Source organism: Gorilla gorilla, chromosome 21 (genome assembly GCF_029281585.2).
Source record: "Gorilla gorilla gorilla isolate KB3781 chromosome 21, NHGRI_mGorGor1-v2.1_pri, whole genome shotgun sequence".
Lineage (NCBI taxonomy): Eukaryota > Metazoa > Chordata > Mammalia > Primates > Hominidae > Gorilla > Gorilla gorilla.
In genome coordinates, this window is record NC_073245.2 from 63,124,731 (window position 1) to 63,146,313 (window position 21,583).

Below are 21,583 nucleotides of genomic sequence, written 5' to 3' on the forward strand. Positions count from 1 at the left end.
TGTGACACAGAATCTTGCCCTGTCACCCAGGCTGGAGTGCAGTGGTGAGATCTCAGCTCACTGCAGCCTTGACCTCCTGGGCTCAAGCAATCCTCCCACCTCAGCCCCCCACAAGTAGCTGAGAGAGTGAGTACAGGTGTGCCACCATGCCCGGCTAATTTATTATTATTATTATTAATGTAGAGACAGTGTCTTGCTGTGTTGCCCAGGCTGGTCTGAACTCCTGGGCTCAAGTGATCCTTCCGCCTTGGCCTCCCAAAGGGCTGGGATTACAGGCTTGAGCGACCACGCCTAGCCTCGGTTTTGAATATTTTTGATTCATGTTGGTTGAACGCATGGATGTGGAACCCACGGATGTGGAGGGCCGACTGCACTTATCTTTGAACCACCTGTGTGAGCCAGGCACTGTTCAGACCCTTGGCGTGGAAGGAGCAGAGGCCGCCTGCTCCTGGCCCTGGTGATGGCCTAGTGTGTGATATGCCCCAGGGAGAGCCCTGTAAGGAAGGGAAAGGAGAGGTGTCTGAGGAGGAGGAGACGGGGCCAGGGAGAGCCTCTGGGGAGGTGACTTGAGAGCCAGGTGGCTGGCGCCCTGGGGGAGGGAAGAAGAAGGCCTGGGGACAAGGAGTTCAGGCAGTGGAGGGAGTAGGCTCTGGGGCCAGTGGGAGGTTCAGCCTGGAGGCTCTGAGACCTGCTCAGCCCTTGTTTTACTGGGACCGCTCTGCTGCATGTGGAGGGAAGATGCCAGGTGTGCGGTGTGGAGCTTAGGGAGCTTAGAGCCGGTGGAATGGTCCAGGAGACGTGCTGGTGGCCTGGCGCAGGTTGAGGGGGGCAGGCGGAGGTGGGGAGGTATAGCCAACTCTGGATGTGTGTGCGTGTTAATTGAAATTTTCTTTTGAGAACGTTGTAGATTCACATTCGGTTACAAGAAATAACATGGAGAGGCCGGATGCAGTGGCTCACGCCTGTAATCCCAACACTTTGGGAGGCTGAGGCGGGAGGATCGCTTGAACCCAGGATTTCAAGACCAGCCTGGGCAACATAGGGAGACCCCCATCTCAAAAAAAAAAAGCATTAGTTGGGCATAGTAGCATATGTCTGAGGTTCCAGGTACTTGGGAAGCTGAGGTAGGACGATTGCTTGGGCCTGGGAGGTTGAGGCTGCAGTGAGCTGTGATTGCACCACTGCACTATAGCCTGGGCGACAGAGTGAGATCCTGCCTCGAAAAAGAACACAGAGAGATCCCTTTCTGTGCCCAGTTGTCCCCAGTGGTAACATGCTTCAAAACCATAGCACAGTATCCCAACCAGGATAGCAACATGAATCTGACCTGCTGATCCCATGCAGAGCTCCCCAGTCCGACTTGGACTCATTTGTATATGGCATAAGTCCTATAGGTTTGTACCCATTCCATACGATTTACTTGTATCAGCCAAGACACTGAGCAGGGTCCCGCCAGGTCCCCTGTGCTGTCCTTTATAACCACCCTAACCCTTCCTGTCCCCCAACTCCCTGCCAAACCCCTGGCTACCACTCATCTGCCCTCCATTTTTAAGATTTTGCCATTTCAAAAATGTTCTATAAATGGAACGGTGCAGTCTGTGACCCTTTGGGATTGGCTGTTTTCACTCACATACTTCCCTGGAGATTTGTCCAAGTTGCTACATGAATTAAGAGTCTGGGCCGGGCGTGGTGGCTCATGCCTATAATCCCAGCACTTTGGGAGGCCCAGGAGGGTGGGTCACCTGAGGTCAGGAGTTCAAGACCAGCCTGGCCAGCATGGCGAAACCCCGTCTCTACTAAAAATACAAAAATTAGCCAGGTGTGAAGGCACATGCCTGCAATCCCAGCTACTCAGGAGGCTGAGGCAGGAGAATTGCTTGAACCTGTGGCGGAGGTTGCAGTGAGCCAAGATCATGCCACTGTCCTCGAGCCTGGTGACACAGCGAGACTCCATCTCAAAAAAATAAAGAAAAAGACAAAGAGTGTGTCACTTGAGCCCAGGAGGTTGAGGCTGCAGTGAGCTGTGATCGTGCCACTGCACTTCAGCCTGGGTGACAGATCAAGACCCGGTCTCTGAAAAAAAAAAAAAAAAAAAAAAAAAGTCTGGATACGTTTGCAGGCAGAGCCAACAGGATTTGCTGGGGTGGTCAAGCAGCAGTTAGAGATTTGAGCGTGGAGTTCAGCGCTGGAGGCATCCAGTATTGTGTCTCCATGAGGCCAAATGAAGTCACCTGGGAGCGGGAGGCCCAGAGGTGGGAGGTCTGAGTTCACATGGATTAGGCGTCTCCTGTGCGGCAGATGCTGTCCTGGGCCAAGAGTTCAGCAGCAAATGGGGCAGACGAGTTCCCTGCGGGGTGAGGGGCTGACCAGCTGCAGCATCGGTGTGGGTATGGACTAGGAAGCAGGCTCGGGATCTCATTCCCTTATCGTTTCTCTCTTTGCAGCTGTGGAGGGCTCCAGGGCCTGCGCCGTGTGGAGCCCACAGTGTGGCCCTGGGGTGGAGGGGCTGGACCAGAGCTTTGCAGGAGCTGTGAGTGAAATGACAAGGGTGCGGTGTTTCCCTGAAGGCAAGATGGCCTCCGTCCAGCACGGACGGCCTGTCTTCTGAGATGTCCTTCATACATTTAGAATATCATAGCTTTGACAGAGGGATGGGGTTGGCAGGTGAGGGGGGTGCAGTTGTTTTGTGTGTCCATGCCAGGGGCAGGTGACCTGCCCGCCCCTTGGCTTGGGTGCAGAGAGTCCTGGAACCCTTGGAGCGACTACCCCAGCTCCCTTTCCCATCTCCCCCCGCTCCAGCCCCTTTCCCCAGCCTGGCCCCTCATCCCTGCTTCCCTCCCCCTATGTGGCTGCTTCATGTTTGCATCAGGGCCACTAGGCTGTTCCTTCGTATTTTCTTTTCTTTTTCTTTCTTTTCTTTCTTCTTCTTCTCCTTTTTTTTTTTTTTTTGATACAGGTTCTTGCTCTGTTGCCCAGACTGGAGTGGAGTGACATAATCATGGCTCACTGCAGCCTCCACCTCCTAGACTCAAACGATCCTCCTGCCTCAGCCTCCCAAATAGCTGGGACCACAGGCACATGCCACCATGCTTGGCTAATTTATTTTATTTTTTATTTTTACTAGACACGGGAGTCTTGCTATGTTGCCCGGCTGCATTCTTGAATTCCTGAGCTTAAGCTATCCTCCCGCCTCGGCCTCTCTCTCTCTTTTTGCCTCATTCTTTCCTCCTTATCCCTCTAGTTTTCCTTCTCTCTTCCCCACTTCCCCCCATTTTCCCCTCCTTTCCATCTGTTTCCGCTCTCTGGATTCTGCCCTCTTGTTTTTGGCGCTTGCTCTCTTTTACGTTTTTCTCAAGCCGCCTTTTGTTTCCCTTTGTGTCTCCTCCTGTCTCATGATGTTCATCTCTGTTTCCACTGTGCTGTCTCCATGTCTCCCTCTTTTCCTTTCTCTCCCTCTTAAAAATTATTCCCCAGACCTTGAAAACCATCCAACCCTTTTCACTCTCAGGGGCCTGGATGGAAGAAAATGTCTTCATCAGGCAAGGACAGTGCAGGAGAGGGGTCGCAGGTGCATGTGCAGGCCCGGCAGTGCTGCCGGGGAGAAGGGCGGGCCTGGGCTGAGATGCATGGGCACAGCCAGACCTCCAAGGACACCTCATGTCTGAGGAAAGGGGGAGATTGAGAAGAGGCTGCCAGGGCTCCCTGGAGGCCTGGAATGGGGGAGAAGGGGCACAGGGGACAGTCCAGGCCTTGTCTCTGAAGCAGGTCCTTCAGCTGCACTCGGGCTGTGCTTCTCTGTAGGGAGGGGGCATAGCTCTAGGGAAGGAATTTCTCCAGGCCTGGCAGGGGCCTGGAGGAGGCATCTGAGCACCTGCTGGTTCCAGGCTGCCTCTCGTTTTGCACTCAGGGCTTTTTTTGTTTGTTTGTTTGTTTTTGAGGCAGAGTCTCACTCTGTCACCCAGGCTAGAATGCAGTGGCACAATCTCAGCTCACTGCAACTTCTACCTCCCGGGTTCTTGTGCCTCAGCCTCCTGAGTAGCTAGAATTATAGGCGCATGCCACCATTCCAGGCTAATTTTTGTATTTTTAGTAGAGATGGAGTTTTACCATGTTGGCCAGGCTGGTCTCGAACTCCTGAGCTCAAGTGATCCGCCCGCCTCGCCTCCCAAAGTGCTGGGATTACAGGCATGAGCCACCATGCCTGGCGAGGGCTTGTTTTTTGAATGGATAACAGCTGCCTGCATCAGGAACTGGGCTCCTCAGAGTAGTATTTGTGCAACCTGACAACATGGTAGGTCAGGTTTTCTTCCCAGAGCTAAATTGGTGCTTTTTTTTTTTTTGAGACGGAGTCTCACTCTGTCACCCAGGCTGGAGTACAGTGGTGCAGTCTTGGCTCACTACAACCTCTGCCTCCAGGGTTCAAGCAATTCTCCTGCCTCAGCCTCCCCAGTAGCTGGGATTACAGGTGCGTGCCACTATGCCTGGCTATGTTTTGTATTTTTAATAGAGATGGGGTTTCGCCATGTTGGCCAGGCTGGTCTTGAACTCCTGACCTCAAGCGATACGCCTGCCTCGGCCTCCTAAAGTGCTGGAATTATATTCATGAGCCATCACACCCGGCCTAGTTGGTGCTATTTTCAATACTTTTTTGTGGAGCCAACCACCTTCCAGGCCAGCCAACAAAACCTTCAAGGATTCTATTGATAATTCAGCATCAAAGTGAGAAATGTATGACTCTGATGTGACAGCAGTTGGTGGCCGGACTGTAGCCAGCTGTCGGTATGGGATAAGGGGACGGATCTGGAGGTTGGACACTGACTGCAGGCATCTGGGCCTAAAGCTGCCTCCCTTGGGGAGGTGGATCTCAGTGTGATGGGGGACCCCTGAACCCAGCGAGGCCACTGGGCACAGCTGTTGGTTTGTTGCCCTGGGCTACGAAGGACTCTTCCATTTGCTGCTCTGTCCTGCAAGTGGGTCAATCCCAGCTCCAGCCAAATCCATCTGCTCATGTGCCCCCCCAAATTCTACCACCGTTGCCACCCCCGGCCTTTGCCCATGGTGTTTTCTCAGCCAGGAGCGCCAGCACCATGCTGTCCCTTGTTCCGTGCTCAGGGCTCATCTGTGGCGCCTTCCTCGAGTCATCCTTTTGACTGATAGCACAGGATGAAGAACACCATCCTGAGGGCACACAGATCTCAGGTGACAGTTTGAAATGCCAAGGCAGGGCCCCTTTGTCAAACTTACTAAGAACTTCAAGACAGGGATAGCAGAGCGGTAGCCCACGCCCGGGGCCTGATTGCATGGGTTTGCACACTCCAGAGGCTGGCCTGGTCTGTTGTACAAGCATCACTCCGGGGAGTGAGTTCCTAAACCCCACTGAGTCTTAGTTTCCGTGGCTATAAAATGGGATCACCATTCATATCCCTGCAGAGGATTGTTGTGTGTGATCATCGAGATAGAGTAAGGGGGAGCTGCTATTGTCCTTACTATTGATCATGATTGATTTTTTTTTTTTTTTTTTTTTGACAGAGTCTCGCTTTGTCACCCAGGCCGGAGTGCAGTGGTGTGATCTCAGCTCACTGCAACCTCCACCTCCCAGGTCCAAGAGATTCTCCTGCCTCAGCCTCCTGGGTAGCTGGGACTACAGGTGCATGCCACCATACCTGGCTAATTTTTTTTGTATTTTTAGTAGAGACAGGGTTTCACCATGTTGGCCAGGCTGATCTCTAACTCCTGACCTCAGGTGATCTGCCCGCCTCGGCCTCTCAAAGTAGCATTGTTGATACCATTTAACAGCAATTGTTATCTGTGTTATTCCCCCGGCACTTTGCATCTGCCGCCTTCTGTGTGCTTTATTTATATTTAAATGACCTTTTGGCTGGGTGCAGTGGCTCATGCCTGTAATTCCAGCACTTTGGGAGGCCGAGGCAAGCAGATTACTTGAGGTCAGGAGTTTGAGACCAGCCTAGCCAACATGGTGAAACCTCGTCTCTACTAAAAATATAAAACTAGCCAGGCATGGTGGCGCATGCCTGTAATCCCAGCTACTCTGGAGGCTGAGGCAGCAGAATTACTTGAACCCTAGAGGCGGAGGTTGCAGTGAGCCGAGGTTGCAGTGAGCCGAGATCGCACCACTGCACTCCAGCCTGGGCGACAGAGCAAGACTCTATCTCAAAATAAATAAATAAATAAAAATAAAGATATACTTGTGTGTCTATGGTGATGAGACACTTACAGTCAGTGGCCATGTGACAGGAGCAAAGCCCAGGCGCCTTGGTGCTCAAGTAGGATGACTCCGGCACAAACCATCAGTTGAAGGAGGGAGTCAGGACTCTAGGACAGAGGGATGGGGAGGGGCAGGAGGAAAGAGGGGACTTGGCCCATGGACAGCAGAGTTTGTTGGCCAAGTTTGGAGGGACCAGACTCGATCAGGAGCTGGTGCCCCATGGAGCCCTGGTTTTGGAGGGTGCCGTGACACCGACTCCCCCCACCTGCTGTCCCTGTGTGTGAGCTTGGATTTAGTAGCCAGCAGCTTGGCAAGACTTCTGGGGCCACTCCTCTGCTGGTTTCCATGTTAATGCTTTTCCTCCAGCTAAAAGCAGAATCTGTGGGAATCCAGGAACCTTCCAGAGCTGCCCCCTAGGGTCAGCATCACCTTAACAAGATTGCACCGGCTTGTCCCTGCTGCTGGCTCGCCCTGGACACCGGCTGCCAGCTCTAGCAGCCCCAAACCCTGTGCTTCTGTCACTAGGGCCTCGGCAGCCTCCCATGTCCACCAGCTGCTGTGGTCACTGGGCCGGCAGAGGCTGGGGTCAGGGCTGGGCTGGACTGGGCAGGAGGATTCAGATGGGAAGGGGCCGGTGCCCGCACAAGCTCTGCAAGGCTGTCCAGCCCAACCCTGAGGGCAGGACTGGACACGCAGGGGCTGCCCACAGAGAAATGGGAGGGGTTCTGCTCACAGCTGTCAGAGTGTTCTGGAAGACTCAGGGCCCTGGAGCAGACACAAACATTGCAGGCAGGACAGGCTGAGGTACAGAAAGCCCGGAACCAGGACATAGCAGGGCACCCAGGACCTAGGGGACAGGCCCTGGGGGCCAGTGGTAGTGGGGGCTGCCACCAAGAGCTCAGAAGAGCCCAGTTGAGTCTCTCCTCAGCCTTTGACCAGCTGGGACCCTGGGCACGTGGCCTAGCCCTGTTCTCTCCAAGCCCGCTTTCTCATCTGTACAGTGGGCATCATCACAGGTCCTCACTCACGGCTCTTGTAAGCACTGGAGGAGACAGTAGCAGGGGACAGCAGCCACTGGCCGTGGTGGAGGCCCCAGGTCAGTAGTCCCTTACTTGTAGGGCTCAGGGTAAGCAGAGGCCTCTCCACCGGCATCCTCTTCAGCCTTACGGAGCCTTGGCCTGGTGTTGTGAGCCTGGAGCCACTGCCAGCTTGGATGCCCATAGGGCTTCACAGGTCCTGCAGGCCAGGCGGGGACAGTGGCAAACCAGACAGCGCATGTCGTGGCTGATGGGACAGCTCACTGCACCCTGCAGGAATGTGGGCCTGCGGTGGCCAGATAGCTCAGTTTTTCTAGAGAAATAGGCACTCAATGTTTATTTGAACATCCCAGTTCTTCACTGTTGGCAATGAACTCATTTTTAAATTTGTCTGCAAGCCGGATGCTGACCAAAGGTGACCCGTTTGTGCTCTCTGAGTGGGCCAGATCAGGCAACCCCTGAGGGTCCTGAGGTTGGAGGGCAGATGCTGAAGGGACATCCTGGTTCCTGACTGAGAGCTTACCCCCAGCCCCACACAGCTCCAGGGGTGCCTGTGTGCTGGGACAGTGCAGATGCTGGAGCTGACCCCAGCTCTGTCAATTCCCAGCTGAGTGGTTATGGCCAAGTGACTCGCTGAGCCTCAGTTTCCCCTTTTGCAAAGTGAGATGGAGGTTCCCTGCCCCTCTCAGCCGCTGTGAGGATGAATGCTCTGTGACCTTACAGGTCCCATCGCGGGCCGGGCACTCTGTAAATGCGCCGTTCTCGGTCACTGAGGTTGAATTAAGAGAGGCTGGGGCTTGGTTTATGGAGTGAGACTGATCTGTTTCTTCTGTTGGCTTTAAAAAAAAAAATTATAGAATTAGAGCGAAGTTGCTATGATAGTATAGAGACTCTCTTTGTACTCCTTGGCCAGCTTCTTCTGTTGTTAACATTTTACTGTGTGCATTGTCACAGCTAAGGAACCAACACTGACACATTATGAACTCAAGTCCACAGTTGCTTCTGTTTCCCTAAAGTCTTTTTCTGTTCCGGGATCCCATACTACATTCAGTCATCATGTCTCCCCAGCCTCCTCTGGCCTGTGACAGTTTCTCAGACCTGCCTGTTTTGTTTTGGTTTGGTTTGGTGTTTTTGGTCTTGGGTTTTTGTTGTTGTTGTTCTGTTTGAGAGGGGGTCTCGTTGTGTTGCCCAGGCTGGAGTGCAGTGGCAAGATCATGGCTCACTGCAGCCTTGACCTCCAGAGCTCAAGCGATCCTCCCACCTCAGCCTCTCAAGTACCTAGGACTACAGGTGCATGCCACCATGCCCAGCTAATTTTTTTGGTTTTTGGGTTTTGTCTGTAGAGATGGGGTCTCCCTGTGTTGCCCAGGCTGGTCTTGAAACCCTGCACTCAAGGGATCCTCCTGCCTTGGCCTCCCAAGGTGCTGGGATTGGCCAGGCATGGTGGCTCACTCCTGTAACCCCAGCACTTTGGGAGGCCAAGGTGGGCAGATCACTTGAGGTCAGGAGTTTGAGATCAGCCTGGCCAACATGGTGAAACCCTGTCTCTACTAAAAATACAAAAATTAGCCAGGTGTGGTGGCGCACACGTATAATCCCAGCTACTGGGGAAACTGAGGCATGAGAATCATTTGAACCCGGGAGGCAGAGGTTGCAGCAAGCCAAGATCATGCCACTGCACCCCAGCCTGGATGACAGAGAGAGACTCCATCTCAAAAACAAACAAATAAAAACACCCACACAAAGTGATGGGATTACAGGCATGAGCCACCACGCCCAGCCTCAGACTTTCCTTGTTTTTGATGACCTTGACAGTTTTGAGAATATCGGGTAGGTATTTTGAACAATACCCTTTAATTAGGGCCTATCTGATGTTTTTCTCATGCTTAGACCAGGGCTGTGGGTTTGGGGGAGGAAGACCGCAGAGGTAAGGCGCCCTTCACATCATAGCAAGGATACTCAACATGGCTCAGCACTGATGCTGCTGGACGTGGGTCACCTGGCCGAAGTGACATTTGCCAGGTTTCTCCACTGTGCAGTTTCTTTCCCCACTTTCCATACCCTGCTCTTTGAAAGCAGGTCACTAAGTGCAGCCCTACTCAAGAGAGGAGGGGCAGATGCAGACAAACAATTTGGAATTGTTTTGGAACGATTTTGAGATTTGTATCTTCTCCTTGTCTGCTTGCTTTTGCGTCTAGCAGTTGTCACTTCTTGGGTGATCCTTTCTTTCTTTCTTTTTTTGAGTCAGAGTCTTGCTCTATTGCCCAGCCTATAGTGCAGTGGCACAATCACCGCTCACTGCAGCCTTGACCTCCAGGGCTCAAGTGATCCTCTCACCTCGGCCTCCTGCGTAGCTGGGACTACAGGTGTGTGCCACCATGACCAGCTAATGTTTTTGTTTTTATAGAGATGGGGGTCTCGTTCTATTGCCTAGGCTGACCTTGAACTCTTGGACTCAAGCAATCCTCCCACCTTGGCCTCCCAAAGGCTAGGATTACAGGCTGCCATGCTCAGCCTGATCCTTTCATTTCATTATCTAAATAACCCGGGCTTGAGTCCTAGCTCAGCGCATTTACTCTCTGTGTGACCTGGGTGACTCACTATTAACAGAGGGATCATGAGAACAAGAGGATGTGTACATCAGGCTGCACCTGGTGCTTTGAGCAAATAGGTTGCTGTTTTTTCCTACTTGTGACAAGAAGTACTAAGGTGGCCCGTTGAGCTGACAGGGCGTCTCAAGGAAGTAGTCAGGGATCCAGGCTTCTCCTGGCTGCTGTTCTGCCATCCGTAGCATGTGGATTTTGTCTTCCTGGTCTCAAGGCAGCTGCAGCACCTCTGGCCTCACTGCCATGCTCCAGGCAGGACTCAGCGAAGCTGATGGCGTTATCCCCGTTTTGTAGAGGAAGAAAGTGAGGCAGAGGAGGATGAGAAACCCTGCCTTAAAGACTGCTGTGAGGTTAGAAGTAGCGTCACCTGGTGTGTAGTAGGCATGGTTGTTTTCACAGTAGGATGGGCCTCTCTCAAGCTCCCTGGCACTGGGGGTGCCCAGTGCCCTGGGGGATGAAGGGTGGGCCTCTAGCAGCAGGCACCTGAGCTCCTCCACTTGGCCGGCCTGAGGCTTCAGGCTCACAGGGGCTGGCCCGGGCTCTGGTGGGGCTGTGGGGGGCTGGGGCAGACCCTGGACAACCTCGGATCCCAGCCTGCGAGTACGGGTACAGTGTGTCCACCCCTCCTTTTGGGGTGGAGGATGCTGGGCCCAGCAGCCCTGTTGACCTGTGCCTCTTGCCTGTTCTGGGCAAGCCAGGACTGGCTGGGGCTGCAGTGGTCACCCAAGAACAGCCAACCACATAAAAGTCAAGCCCAAGGACAGTCACTGAGGTGGGCCCGCCTTGCAACTGGGTAGCCATGTCTGATGACCTACTATTCAGTGCTCACTTGGAAGGGAGATATAGGGAAGGGTTTGTTGTTGCTGTTCTATTTGGGAGAACAGATTGAATTCAGAGGCAAACTATGGTCTAGGGATCAAATATGGCCTGCCACTGCCTTTTTTTTTTTTTTTTTTTTTTTTTTGAGATGGAGCCTCGCTCTGTTGCCCAGGCTGGAGTGCAGTGGCGTGATCTCAGCTCACTGCAACTTCTGCCTCCTAGGTTCAAGCAATTCTCCTGCCTCAGCCTCCCAAGTAGCTGGGATTACAGGCACCCGCCACCACACCCAGCTAATTTTTGTATTTTTAGTAGAGATGCAATTTCACCATGTTGGCCAAGCTGGTCTCGAACTCCTGACCTCAGGTGATCTGCCTGCCTCAGCTTCCCAAAGTGCTGGGATTACGGGCATGAGCCATCACACCCAGCCTGCCATTGCTTTTCTAATAAAGTTTTATTGGCACACAGCCATGCCTTCTGTTTACATATCTATGGCTGCATTTATACTACCTGGGCAGAGTTGAGTGGTTGTGACAGAGACTGTGTGGTTTGCAAAGCCTAAAATATTTACTATCTAGCTCTTTACAGAAAACATTTTGCTGACCCTGACCCAAAAACCATGCAGGGTCAGGGATGTGCGATTAGGGCTTCCCGAGAGGGAGATGCGGGTGGGCCCAGACTGGCGAGGGGCTGCGGAGGGTTTGTAGAAACAGGGCAGCACAGGGCAAACGGAGGCCCTGAGGTGGTGGGCTTGGCTTTAGAGCAGAGCTTGTTCTGACTGGGGGGCTTCAGAAGAGAGGCTGTGAACCCAGCCGGGGCCTGAGGCTTCACCCTGTCACGTGCTGTGACAGCCATTTGGGGTCTTTGTGAGAAACAGAGCTGCTGGGTGTTACGGATTGCCGGGGCCAACTCTGAGGCTTCGGCCAGATGCAGCAGGTTACAGGAACCGTGGGGATCTCAGGCTGGGGCTCCTCAGCTCAGCCACCTTCAGCCATGAGGGACTGTGGGCCCGGAGTTGCCCAGTGGTCTGATTTTCCAAGAGAAACCGGCAGTCTGCTTTTCACGGGAAATCTGATTTTTACATGTTTGCAGTTAATTCCATTTTCACAAAATCACAAAGCCGACCCAGCACACATGCATTTGGCCTGTGCCCTGCAGGTCTGGGAACTCAGGTGTGCAGGTGGACGCAGGGAGCTGCGGGGGTGTGGGGAGACTCTGAAAGCAGCCAGGCCCTGCGCCCCAGCACTCCCTGTGGCAGAGGCGGGCCTTGGGCTGGGGGTGGGCTGCGGAGGAGCTCACAGCCGTGTCAGGTTTCTGTGTCTTGACCTATCCTATCCCAGAGCAGAGAACATTCCTGCCTTCGGCCCCAGAGGAGGGGGTGGGGAGCCGGATTCCAAAGGGTTGGACGCACCTCCTGGACCCCAGCGGGGACTCATTCCCAGCCGGAGGGCGAGAGGTGGGAGGTGGAGAGCTCTGAAGTCTTCTCTGAGATTTTCAAGGGTGAAAACCCCAGGGTTTGAGTTTGCTGCTCCATCCTCAAGGAGCCCTAGAGGGCGATGGGCAAGGGCTGGTCTTGGAGCTGGACAGGCCCGAGTGGACCCCAGCTCCAGTGCTCCCTCCCTCCCGGGACCTCTGAGACATAGTGACTCCTCCCTTGCAGGCTGCCATGAGAGTCCAAGAGAGAACGGGTGTGAAAGTGGTTTCCGTGGCATGCGGGTGTGCCGGTGAGGGGGTCTGCCTCTGGGGCGTGGTCCTGTCCACCCGCCAGGGCGTCTGCAGCCGGACAGCCCTGCGGGCATCTGGTTGTTTTCTTCAGCCTCACACACCAGCCCTTACCTGCTGATTCAGGCGGCTGGTTTCAAAGCACTTGCTGCCACCCCTGGGGGTTTATTATCTATTTCAGGCAGGACTCTTAGTTACAAGCAACCCTGGTCAGTGTGGCTTAAAGAAAGAATTTTGAGGCTCATGAACAGGAAAAGCCCCAGGGTAACTCCAGCCTTCAGCAAAATAGGGTTCAGGTGCTCCAAGTGATATTGGCAGGACTCTTGTCTTGCCGCGTCTTCTAACTCTGCATCCTTCTGTGCGGGGTTCATTCTCAGGCGGGCCCCTGGTGGGGTGGCAGGAGTGGCCTGTCGCCTGAACTCCCAGGAACCTCTGGGGAGAGCATCCCTGTCCCAGTAGCAAGAATCGCAGTGGCCCTGTCACATGCTTACTCCTGGACTGATCTCTGTGGGTGGAGAGTGAGCTGCTCACATGGGCTAGGCCTGCTCTTGGCCCCAGCCTGAGCTGTGGAGGAGGTGGGGAGCTGCTCGGATGGGGAGTTGGGCACAAGGGGATCCCTTAGAAAAATCAAGATGCAGCCGGGCATGGTGGCTCACGCCTGTAATCCCAACACTTTGGGAGGCCGAGGTGGACAGATCACTTGAGGTCAGGAGTTCAAGACCAGCCTGGCCAACATGGTGAAACCCTGTCTCTACAAAAATACAAAAAAATTAGCCGGGTGTGGTGGTGGGCACCTTTAGTAATCCCAGCTACTCAGGAGGCTGAGGCAGGAGACTTGCTTGAACCTGGAAGGCGGAGGCTTCGGTGAGCCAAGATTGCACCATTGCATTCCAGCCTGGGCAACAGAGTGAGACTCTGTCTCAAAAAAAAAAAAAAAAAAAAAAAAAAGAGGGGCCGGGCATGGTGGCTCACGCCTGTAATCCCAGCACTTTGGGAGGCTGAGGTGGGCGGATCACGAGGTCAGGAGATTGAGACAATCCTGGCTAACACAGTGAAACCCCATCTCTACTAAAAATACAAAAATATTAGCTGGACGTGGTGGCGGGTGCCTGTAGTCTCAGCTACTCTGGAGGCTGAGGCAGGAGAATGGCGTGAACCCAGGAGGCAGAGTTTGCAGTTAGCCAAGATCACGCCACTGCACTCCAGCCTGGGCAACAGAGCGAGACTCCATCTCAAAAAAAAAAGAAAAAGAAAATAATCAAGATGCTAGCACCCCAAGGGGAAGTGGACAGACAGGCTGAAACAGCGCCCACCCATGCCCACCACTCTCCAAGACTGTGTTTTGGTCTGAAGAGGAAACACCTGAGCTTCCTGGCTCATGCCCCTCTGCCCCTGCCTGGCTGACTTCAGCCCAGTTCTCCAAAGAGCTATGGGTTACTCACCCACGTGTCTCCAGCATGTCCTCCAAGGTGTCAGGCTTGGGCCTGAGTGGATGTGGAGTGGCACCAGCCTCTGCAGCCTTCTGTCTGGTCTTCCAGGCCAGTGGCCCTCCTGAAAAAGGAAAGCATGCTTGTTCTCCGTGGAGCCCCTGGGGGCTCCTAGTGATTGACTTCCTTTCTGAGTGCACGGGAAGCAGCTGTTCAATAATCCATTGTGACATTTGGCCAGACACCGACAGAGCTTGTCTCCCTGCGACCCCCTTGTCCAAATGCAGGGATGACCTTTCCCCTCTGTGACCAGGAAGGATGCGATTGTTAGGAGTTTCTTACATTAGTTCTCTCCAGGCCTAAAGACACCATCACATCTAGAGCTGCCGGCGGCCTCTCGCCACTCCCTCCCCTTGGCTTCTTCATAATGATATTGATTTTTCCTCCATTTTTAGAATCCATCTCCTTGAGGGAGGAGATAGAAACTCCATCCCTCTTCACAGAACCATTTCAAAAAGGAACAGGGGGTTGTGATGAGGCCCAGCTGGCCTAGGAGAGGCCACCTGGCTGGGCCGGACACTGGCTCTGGCCTGGCCTGGTCACTGACCCTTGCCTGGGTCCTCAGGACCAGGAGAAGAAGGGCCGTGTCTTTTCAGATCACAGAACACTCTTTGGCCCCTAGTCATGTGTCAGGATGAGAGGGGCTGGCTTTGAACTCCCATGATTCACTTGAATGTTGCATTTTCTAGATATCATGACAGCCAGTTCTCAGGCCATCATTAAAAAGAAAGAAGGTGAAATTCCACACCTGTGGGTTACCCACCAGCCGCAGCCCTCTGGCTGGAGATGTATCTTGTGGCTCAGCTCCTGTTTGTGTTCTGATTGCAGTGCCATCAGGGGGACGTGTGTCCACTGACCCACAGAGGCAGGGGAAGCTGGGGAACGTGCTAGGAGAGGAGGGGCAGGCAGGAATAGACCTCGTCTCCCGAGTCATCCCCTGAGCAGGCTGAGCCAAGAGTGGCTGACTGAGGATTGGCTGGGCACAACGTTCCATTCGCCGTGTTTGAGGTTCACCCTTGGCCAGGTGCGTCACTTGTCCTGGTTTTCCAGATGTGGAGGTGGTGACGCAGGCTGGTATGAGGTCCCTAGATGTCAGAGCATGTTTTAGCTTATTTAAGATCCTTTGATGGTTCCCTTCTGCAACAGGCTCGGTGTGGTGTGGTGGTAAGTCAAGGCCCTGGAGCCCAGACGTGATTACCTGGCCACTCTCACTTTTGGGGGACACATGAAACAGCCTCCTGCTGTCTCCACTGTCGCCCCTAGAGTGTATTCTCTCTCCTGCTCTTCCTGAAGCGCAGACCTCATCACACACACAGCCTCCTGCTTACGAGCTGCAAAGGCCCTCAGTGCTCATGGGATCAAGGTCATAGCTTGGCTTGCAAGATCCCAAGTGGACCCCAGCCCTTTGTCTGGCTTCCTCCCTGTCTACGCACTGATCCCCGCAGCCCCCACACTCCACCCACTCAGCACAGGCTGTTCCCTCGGCCTGGAACACCGTCCCTTGGTACCTCTATACCCCCATTCTCCTGACTCCTGGCCAGTTGCTGCTGAGGCTGTGAAGGTCCTAGACGGCTCAGCACCCGGAAACTCCCCCAACCCTCTAGGATGAGCTGAGGCCCCATCTGGGTTCCCCAGGCCTTTGTGCCCGTCCTGCCATCAGCCCGCATCATAGGGTGGCATTGTTTCTCCTGGTTCATTTGTGTCCCCACTAAGTGCCATGCCCCATGAAAGCTGGGATGGTTGTCTTGTTCACAGCTGTGTCCTCAGTGCACAGGACAGGGCTGGCCTGGTGCATTGTGAGTTGGCGGCTGGTAGACAGATGCTTGGAGGATGTGTGACTTGGGGCAGGGCACCTCCTGAGTCTTGATCTCCCCCTCTGCACTGGGGTCATGGTGTCAAGTGCAGGGGGAGGGGAGGGAAGGGGAGCAGGCAGCATGGGGAGGGGCCTGCAGAGGTGTCTGGCAGTGGGGAAGCTGTCATTGGCCATAGTCTGGAGCCCACATCCCTGTACTGACACCCAGCTTTCAGCTGTAGCCAGAACTGGGTCTCAGCCAGGGTGGGCAGAGGTGGCCAGGAGACGAGACAGTGCAGGGAGCTGGGGGACAGGGTTAGAGGGTGGCGAGAATGTCCCCTCCCTCTGTCCTCCTTGACCATGCATCCTTGCTCATCTCCACCGGCTCCAACCAGGAGCAGTAGCCCAGGAGCCCTCTCCTTCTTCTGGTGCAGGCCGTGGTCCTTGCAACCTGGACTCTGCATGAGCATCACCTGGGAGCTGTGAAATGTCCCACACCCAGGCCACGCCCCCGACTAGAGACATCTGACCCCCTGGCGTGGGCCCCGGGCATCAGTATTTCATAAAACTCCCAGGAGATTCCAGCGCATGGCCAGGTTTGACAGCCGTCATTCCAGGTGGTTCTTGGTGACCTGGTTTTTCCTGGAGATGCTCAGCAGCCTGCAGGAGCCCGCCAGCCAGCGCACAGTGAGCGGCTCGATGGGAAATCTCCCCTTCTCTGCCTCCCTCCACAAAAATCCTCACCAGAAACGAGGAAGCACTTCTTAAAATGGTTTTGTTTTTTGAAAGAGTAGCACATGCATATGGCGGGAACTCCAGGCAGCACAGATGGGTACACAGTGGAAGAAAAATCAGTCCTGGCCGGGGCGCGGTGGCTCACGCCTGTCATCCTAGCACTTTGGGAGGCCGAGGCGGGCGAGTCACCGGAGGCCAGGAATTTGAGACTAGCCTGACCAACATGGCAAAACCTCATCTCTACTAAAAAAAAAAAAAGAAAAAAAATTAGCCGGGCGTGGTGGCGCATGCCTATAATCCCGGTTAACTCAGGAGACTGAGGCAGGAGAATTGCTTGAACCCAGGAGGTGAATGTTGCAGTGAGCCAAGATGGCACCACTGTACTCCAGGCTGGGTGACAGCGAGACTCCGTCTCAAAAGAAAAAAAAAATCAGTCATGCCACCAACCACAGCCACTGTACCCAGGCTCTGAGATGGCCCTGCAGAGCTGTCACGTGTCGGTATAGGTCCCTTTGTCACATGTCTACTCTTCTCACCTTGCTTTCTCAGTCCTTCTCTGCCAGAACATATTGATCTGCCTGGCTTTTTCTTTTTTCTTCCCCGAGACATTGTCTCATTCTGTTTTCTAGGTGGAGTGCAGTGGCACAATCCCAGCTCACTGCAACCTCCGTCTCCCGGGTTCAAGTGATTCTCCTGCCTCCGCCTCCCAAGTAGCTGGGATTACAGGTGCGCGCTACCATGCCCGGCTAATTTCTGTATTTTTAGTAGAGACGGGCTTTGACTGTGTTGGCCAGGCTGGCCTCAAACTCCTGACCTCAAGTGATCCGCCTGCCTTGGCCTCCCAAAGTGCTGGGATTACAGTCATGAGCTACTGCGCCTGGGCTGCCTGGCTCTTCTTGATGCCTACAGAGTATTCCATTGTGGAGAGGGCCTGACATGGATGCCTTGGTCCCTTTGGGTGGCCGGCTTTGGCTGTCACAGGCAGTGCTGTCAGAGGAGCTCAGAGTCTTTGGTCATATGTGTGAGTCCTGCAGGATGAACTTGTAGACCGGGAATTCCTGGGTCATGGAACAAGTGGATCCAAATCGCTGATAGAGCACCATTTCTTGTCATTGCAGAAGTCATCTGCACCGGTGCCCGTGACGTACAAGCTGCCCACACTGTATAGGACGGAGGACTATTTTCCTGTGGACGCTGGGGAAGCACAGCACCACCCCTGCACCTGCCCTCGGCCTTTGTGAGCTTTGCGGTCTTCCCATCAGGAACACTGGAAAGTGACATTGTGTACATGCTGCAGCTTGGGGGTTTTTTCTTTGTATTGCTGTTTATTTTATATTTTAAAAATATTTTAAAAAATGTCGAGATGGGGTCTCACTATGTTGTCCAGACTGATCTCAAACTCCTGGGCTCAAGTGATCCACCCACCTTGGCCTTCCAAAGTGGTGGGATTATGGGCAGGAGCCTCCGTGCCCAGGCTGCTGCCATTTTCAAATTTCCTCCCTGCCTCATGTGAGACCACAGGGTTTGGAGAAGCAGTTGGAACCCACGTGTGGTGATGCCTCCCACATCGGCCTGCCTGGGGTTCTACAGGGGTTGAGGGACCAGGCCCGGCCGGGGCTGATGGACAGTGGGGACTTTCCTTCTCTCCATGATGGCTTTGCAGGGGCTCCATGGTCCTTCTCTCTGTGATGGGTTTTTGCACGGGGTGCGCTCTGCCACTGTGGTGGGTGGGTGGATGCTGCTTCTGTTGCCTCCAGACCTCGGTGCCCACAGCCTTGAGGATACTTCCAATAAAGGTGTCAAGAGCTCAGCCCTGGTCTGGTGTGAGAATGACGGGGAGTGATAGTTTCCTTTTCACCTGTGCAGTGTTTTCTAGAAGGTTCCTCCTGTGCCTCACCTGCGAGGGCCTGATCCTGGGCACCTGCTGATGAGGCTCCAGCTGAGGGAGGGGTAGTCCTGGCCTTTGGATTTCCAGCAAGAGTGCAGAGGTCATTAGGACCTCCAGGGTCTTCAAAGGCTTGTTTACCCACATTTCTTCCCATGCAGATGAGTTTCCTGCTATTGTCCTAACACTCCAGATTTCTCACTGTGGCTTCAACCTGCAATGGGTATTTCTGGAATTCCTCGAAGAGCCAAGAACACACACATAATTCCCCTATGCACATACAGGACTGAACTGTAAATCTGCATTAGAATTTCAAGATAATCTGCCTGGGCAAGGTGACTCATGCCTGTAATCCCAGCATCTTGGGAGGCTGAGGCAGGAGGGTCACTTATGCACAGGGTCAAGACTGCAGTGAGCCATGATTGTTCTACTGCACCCTAGCATGTGCAACAGAGCAAGACCCTGTCCCCCACACCCCGAAAAAGTTTTTCAAGGAAGCCTAAAATAATGAATCTGGCAAGATAGAGTAGAGGCCAGGTGCAGCGGCTCATGCCTGTGATCCCAGCACTTTGGGAGGCCGAGGCAGGCAGATCGCCCAGGAGTTTGAGACCAGCCTGGGCAACATAATGAGACCATATCTCTACCAAAAATACAAAAATTAGCTTGGCGTGCTGGTGCACATCTGTGGTCCCAGCTACTTGGGAGGCTGAGGTGGGAGGATTGCTTGAGCCTGGGAGGTTGAGGCTGCAGTGAGCCATGATTGTGCCACTGCACTCTAGCCTGGGTAACCAAGTGAGATCTTGGCTAAAAATGTTTTTAAAAATTAAAAACAGAAAAGCAGGGAAATAGTTTAGGACAATTTTTGGAATTCAGAGATATAGGTAGACCCCTTGTTTCTGGAAAAGTCAGCATTTTTCTTCTCTTTTCTTTTTTTTTTGAGATGGAGTCTCACTCTGTCACCCAAGCTGTAGTGCAGTGGCGTGATCTCAGCTCACTGCAACCTCCGCCTCCCGAGTTCAAGCTATTTCCTGCCTCAGCCTCCCAGGGAGCTGGGATTATGGGAGCACACCACCACGTCCAGCTAATTTTTGTATTTTTAGTAGAGACGGGGTTTCGCCATGTTGGCCAGGCTGGTCTCGAACTCCTGACCTCAGGTGATCCTCCTACTTTGGCCTCCCAAGGTGCTGGGATTACAGGTGTGAGCCACCATGCCCGGCCAGCAATTTTTTATTGAGGTGACTTTTACAATTTTTTTTTCTTTAAATGAGACACCTGTCACCCAGCCTGGAGTGCAGTGGTGTGATCATGGCTCCCTGAAACCTCAAACTCCTGGGCTCAAGTGATCCTCCTGCCTCAGCCTCCCAAGTAGCTGGGACCACAAATGTGCACCACCATGCCTGGCAACTTTTCAAATTTGTTTTATTTTTTGTAGAGACAGGGTCTCCCTATGTTGTTCAGGCTGGTCTTGAACTTCTGGGCTCAGGGGACCCTCCTGTTTCGGCCTCCCAAAATGTAGTGTTGGCACAAACTTTTATTGAAGTATAATTTACAGTACAGAAAGGGGTGCCTAAGTGGTTCACTAAATTTTTCACAAACTGAATGTATCTATTTAAGCCTCACCAGACTGAGCAACCAACATTATCAGCACTGAGCAGCCCCTCATTCCCCCTTCTGGTCCATGCCCATACCCACCCCCACCCCAGGCTGACAGCATACTGACATCTAACCATATGGACTGGAGTTTCTTGTTTCTGTGCTCTGTATAAAGAGAGGACACACGGGATGTGTACCTACGGTGTGTCATCTCTTGTCTCTGGCCTCACTGGCTTGATGTTACCTTGGGAGGTGTCACTGTTGCTGTGTCACTGTAGATCATTCTCATGGCTGTGTTGTATTGGCTGGGACTGTTTTTATCGAAGGGAGCTTGGACACTCTGCATGCCCCAGTGTGCTCAGGGAGAGCACGCGTTGGATGGAAAGTTGGCCGGGTGCGGTGGCTCACGCCTGTAATCCCAGCACTTTGGGAGGCCAAGGTGGGCAGATCACTTGAGGTCAGGAATTCGAGACCAGCCTGGCCAACATAGTGAAACCTCATCTCTACTAAAAATACAAAAATTAGCCAGGTGCTGTGGTGCACCCCTGTAATCCCACCTACTCGGGAGGCTGAGGCAGGAGAATCGCTGGAATCTGGGAGGTGGAGGTTGCAGCAAGCCAAGATCGTGCCACTGCACTCCAGCCTGGGCAACAGAGCGAGACCCTATCTCAAAAAAGAAGAAAAAGGAGAAAGCTAATGTTAATTTTTTAGACAAGCAGTTGAGGACACTCATTTCCAGAAGGGTGAGTATCTGCTGAGTGTTGGGCACTCCCAGGCTTCTTTCTCCTCCCAGCGCCTGAAACGGGCCAGGGAGAGTTGGAAGGAAATCCCACGTGATTAAGCCACAGCAATGTTGAGTGTCCTAAAGCAGGGACCCACAGGCCCCACGCTAGAGCATGGCCCTGAGGTGAGCCTGCCTGGCAGCACTGTCCGCTCCCATGCCTCTTAGCTGTGTGAGCTGGGCTTTTCACTTGCTCTCTCTGAGTCCAGCTGCCCCTGTGGTAAGACATGAGGATGGCTCTGGCCTGATGGGTTGTGGTGAGGGTGACATGAGGTGAGCTGTGTGCATGCTGGGCACACTGGTGAGGGGCTCTCAGTAATGGGAGGCTGCTGTTGCAGGGCCCGGGCTGTGATGGGGAAAGGGTTGATTGTCCTGCGTTTCTCAGTTGACCAGCGGCATCCGAGGGCCTGAACAGCGAGTGACTCAGGGACTGCCCTTACATGTCAGAGTTAGAAGTCATGGGAGAATGGAGGCTGCTCTCTCTGGGTTTCCCTGTCCTGTTAGGAGGGGTGAGGTTGCACAGGAAATCTATGGGGAAAAGGTGACAAGTGAACTGGAAGTAGCCGTTCCAAAGTTCCTAGGATTTGCACTGCCAAACAATGAGCTTTAAGGGACACTTGGAAACATCTGGGGAGAAGGAAGGCCGGGACACTGCGCCCTGCCACCAACCCCTAACCTCAGTCCTCTGAGCGGCTCCACTGTCCTTGTGCCAGGTGACTTCATGTGCGTCCTCATTAAAGCAAAGTGCCTGACATTTCCATTGTCCAGTCAATGATGTCCTCAATTGCTGACTATTGATGGCCTCTAACCCCTTGGTAAGGGTAACTGCAGCCTAGGAAAGGGTGATCTGATCTTTTTCTTTTTTAAACAGAGATGGGATTTTGCTATGTTGTCCAGGCTAGT

The 21,583-nt window shown here is 53.5% G+C and overlaps 1 protein-coding gene across 3 annotated transcripts in view; it reads left to right on the forward strand.

The window, feature by feature from the left end:
- Positions 1-18,231, forward strand: part of BCAS4 (breast carcinoma amplified sequence 4) — an 82,066-nt gene extending 63,835 nt beyond the window's left edge. For 2 of the 3 annotated variants that reach the window (XM_031005044.3, XM_031005042.3), the window contains one exon: positions 17,540-18,231. In XM_031005044.3, coding sequence (XP_030860904.1) covers positions 17,540-17,662 — 123 coding nt within the window. In that variant the 3' untranslated portion in view covers positions 17,663-18,231. Of the gene's footprint in view, positions 1-17,050; positions 17,148-17,539 lie in introns of all 3 variants that reach the window. The other variant, XM_055373211.2, reaches the window with a different exon arrangement.
- The last annotated feature ends 3,352 nt before the right edge of the window (positions 18,232-21,583 follow it).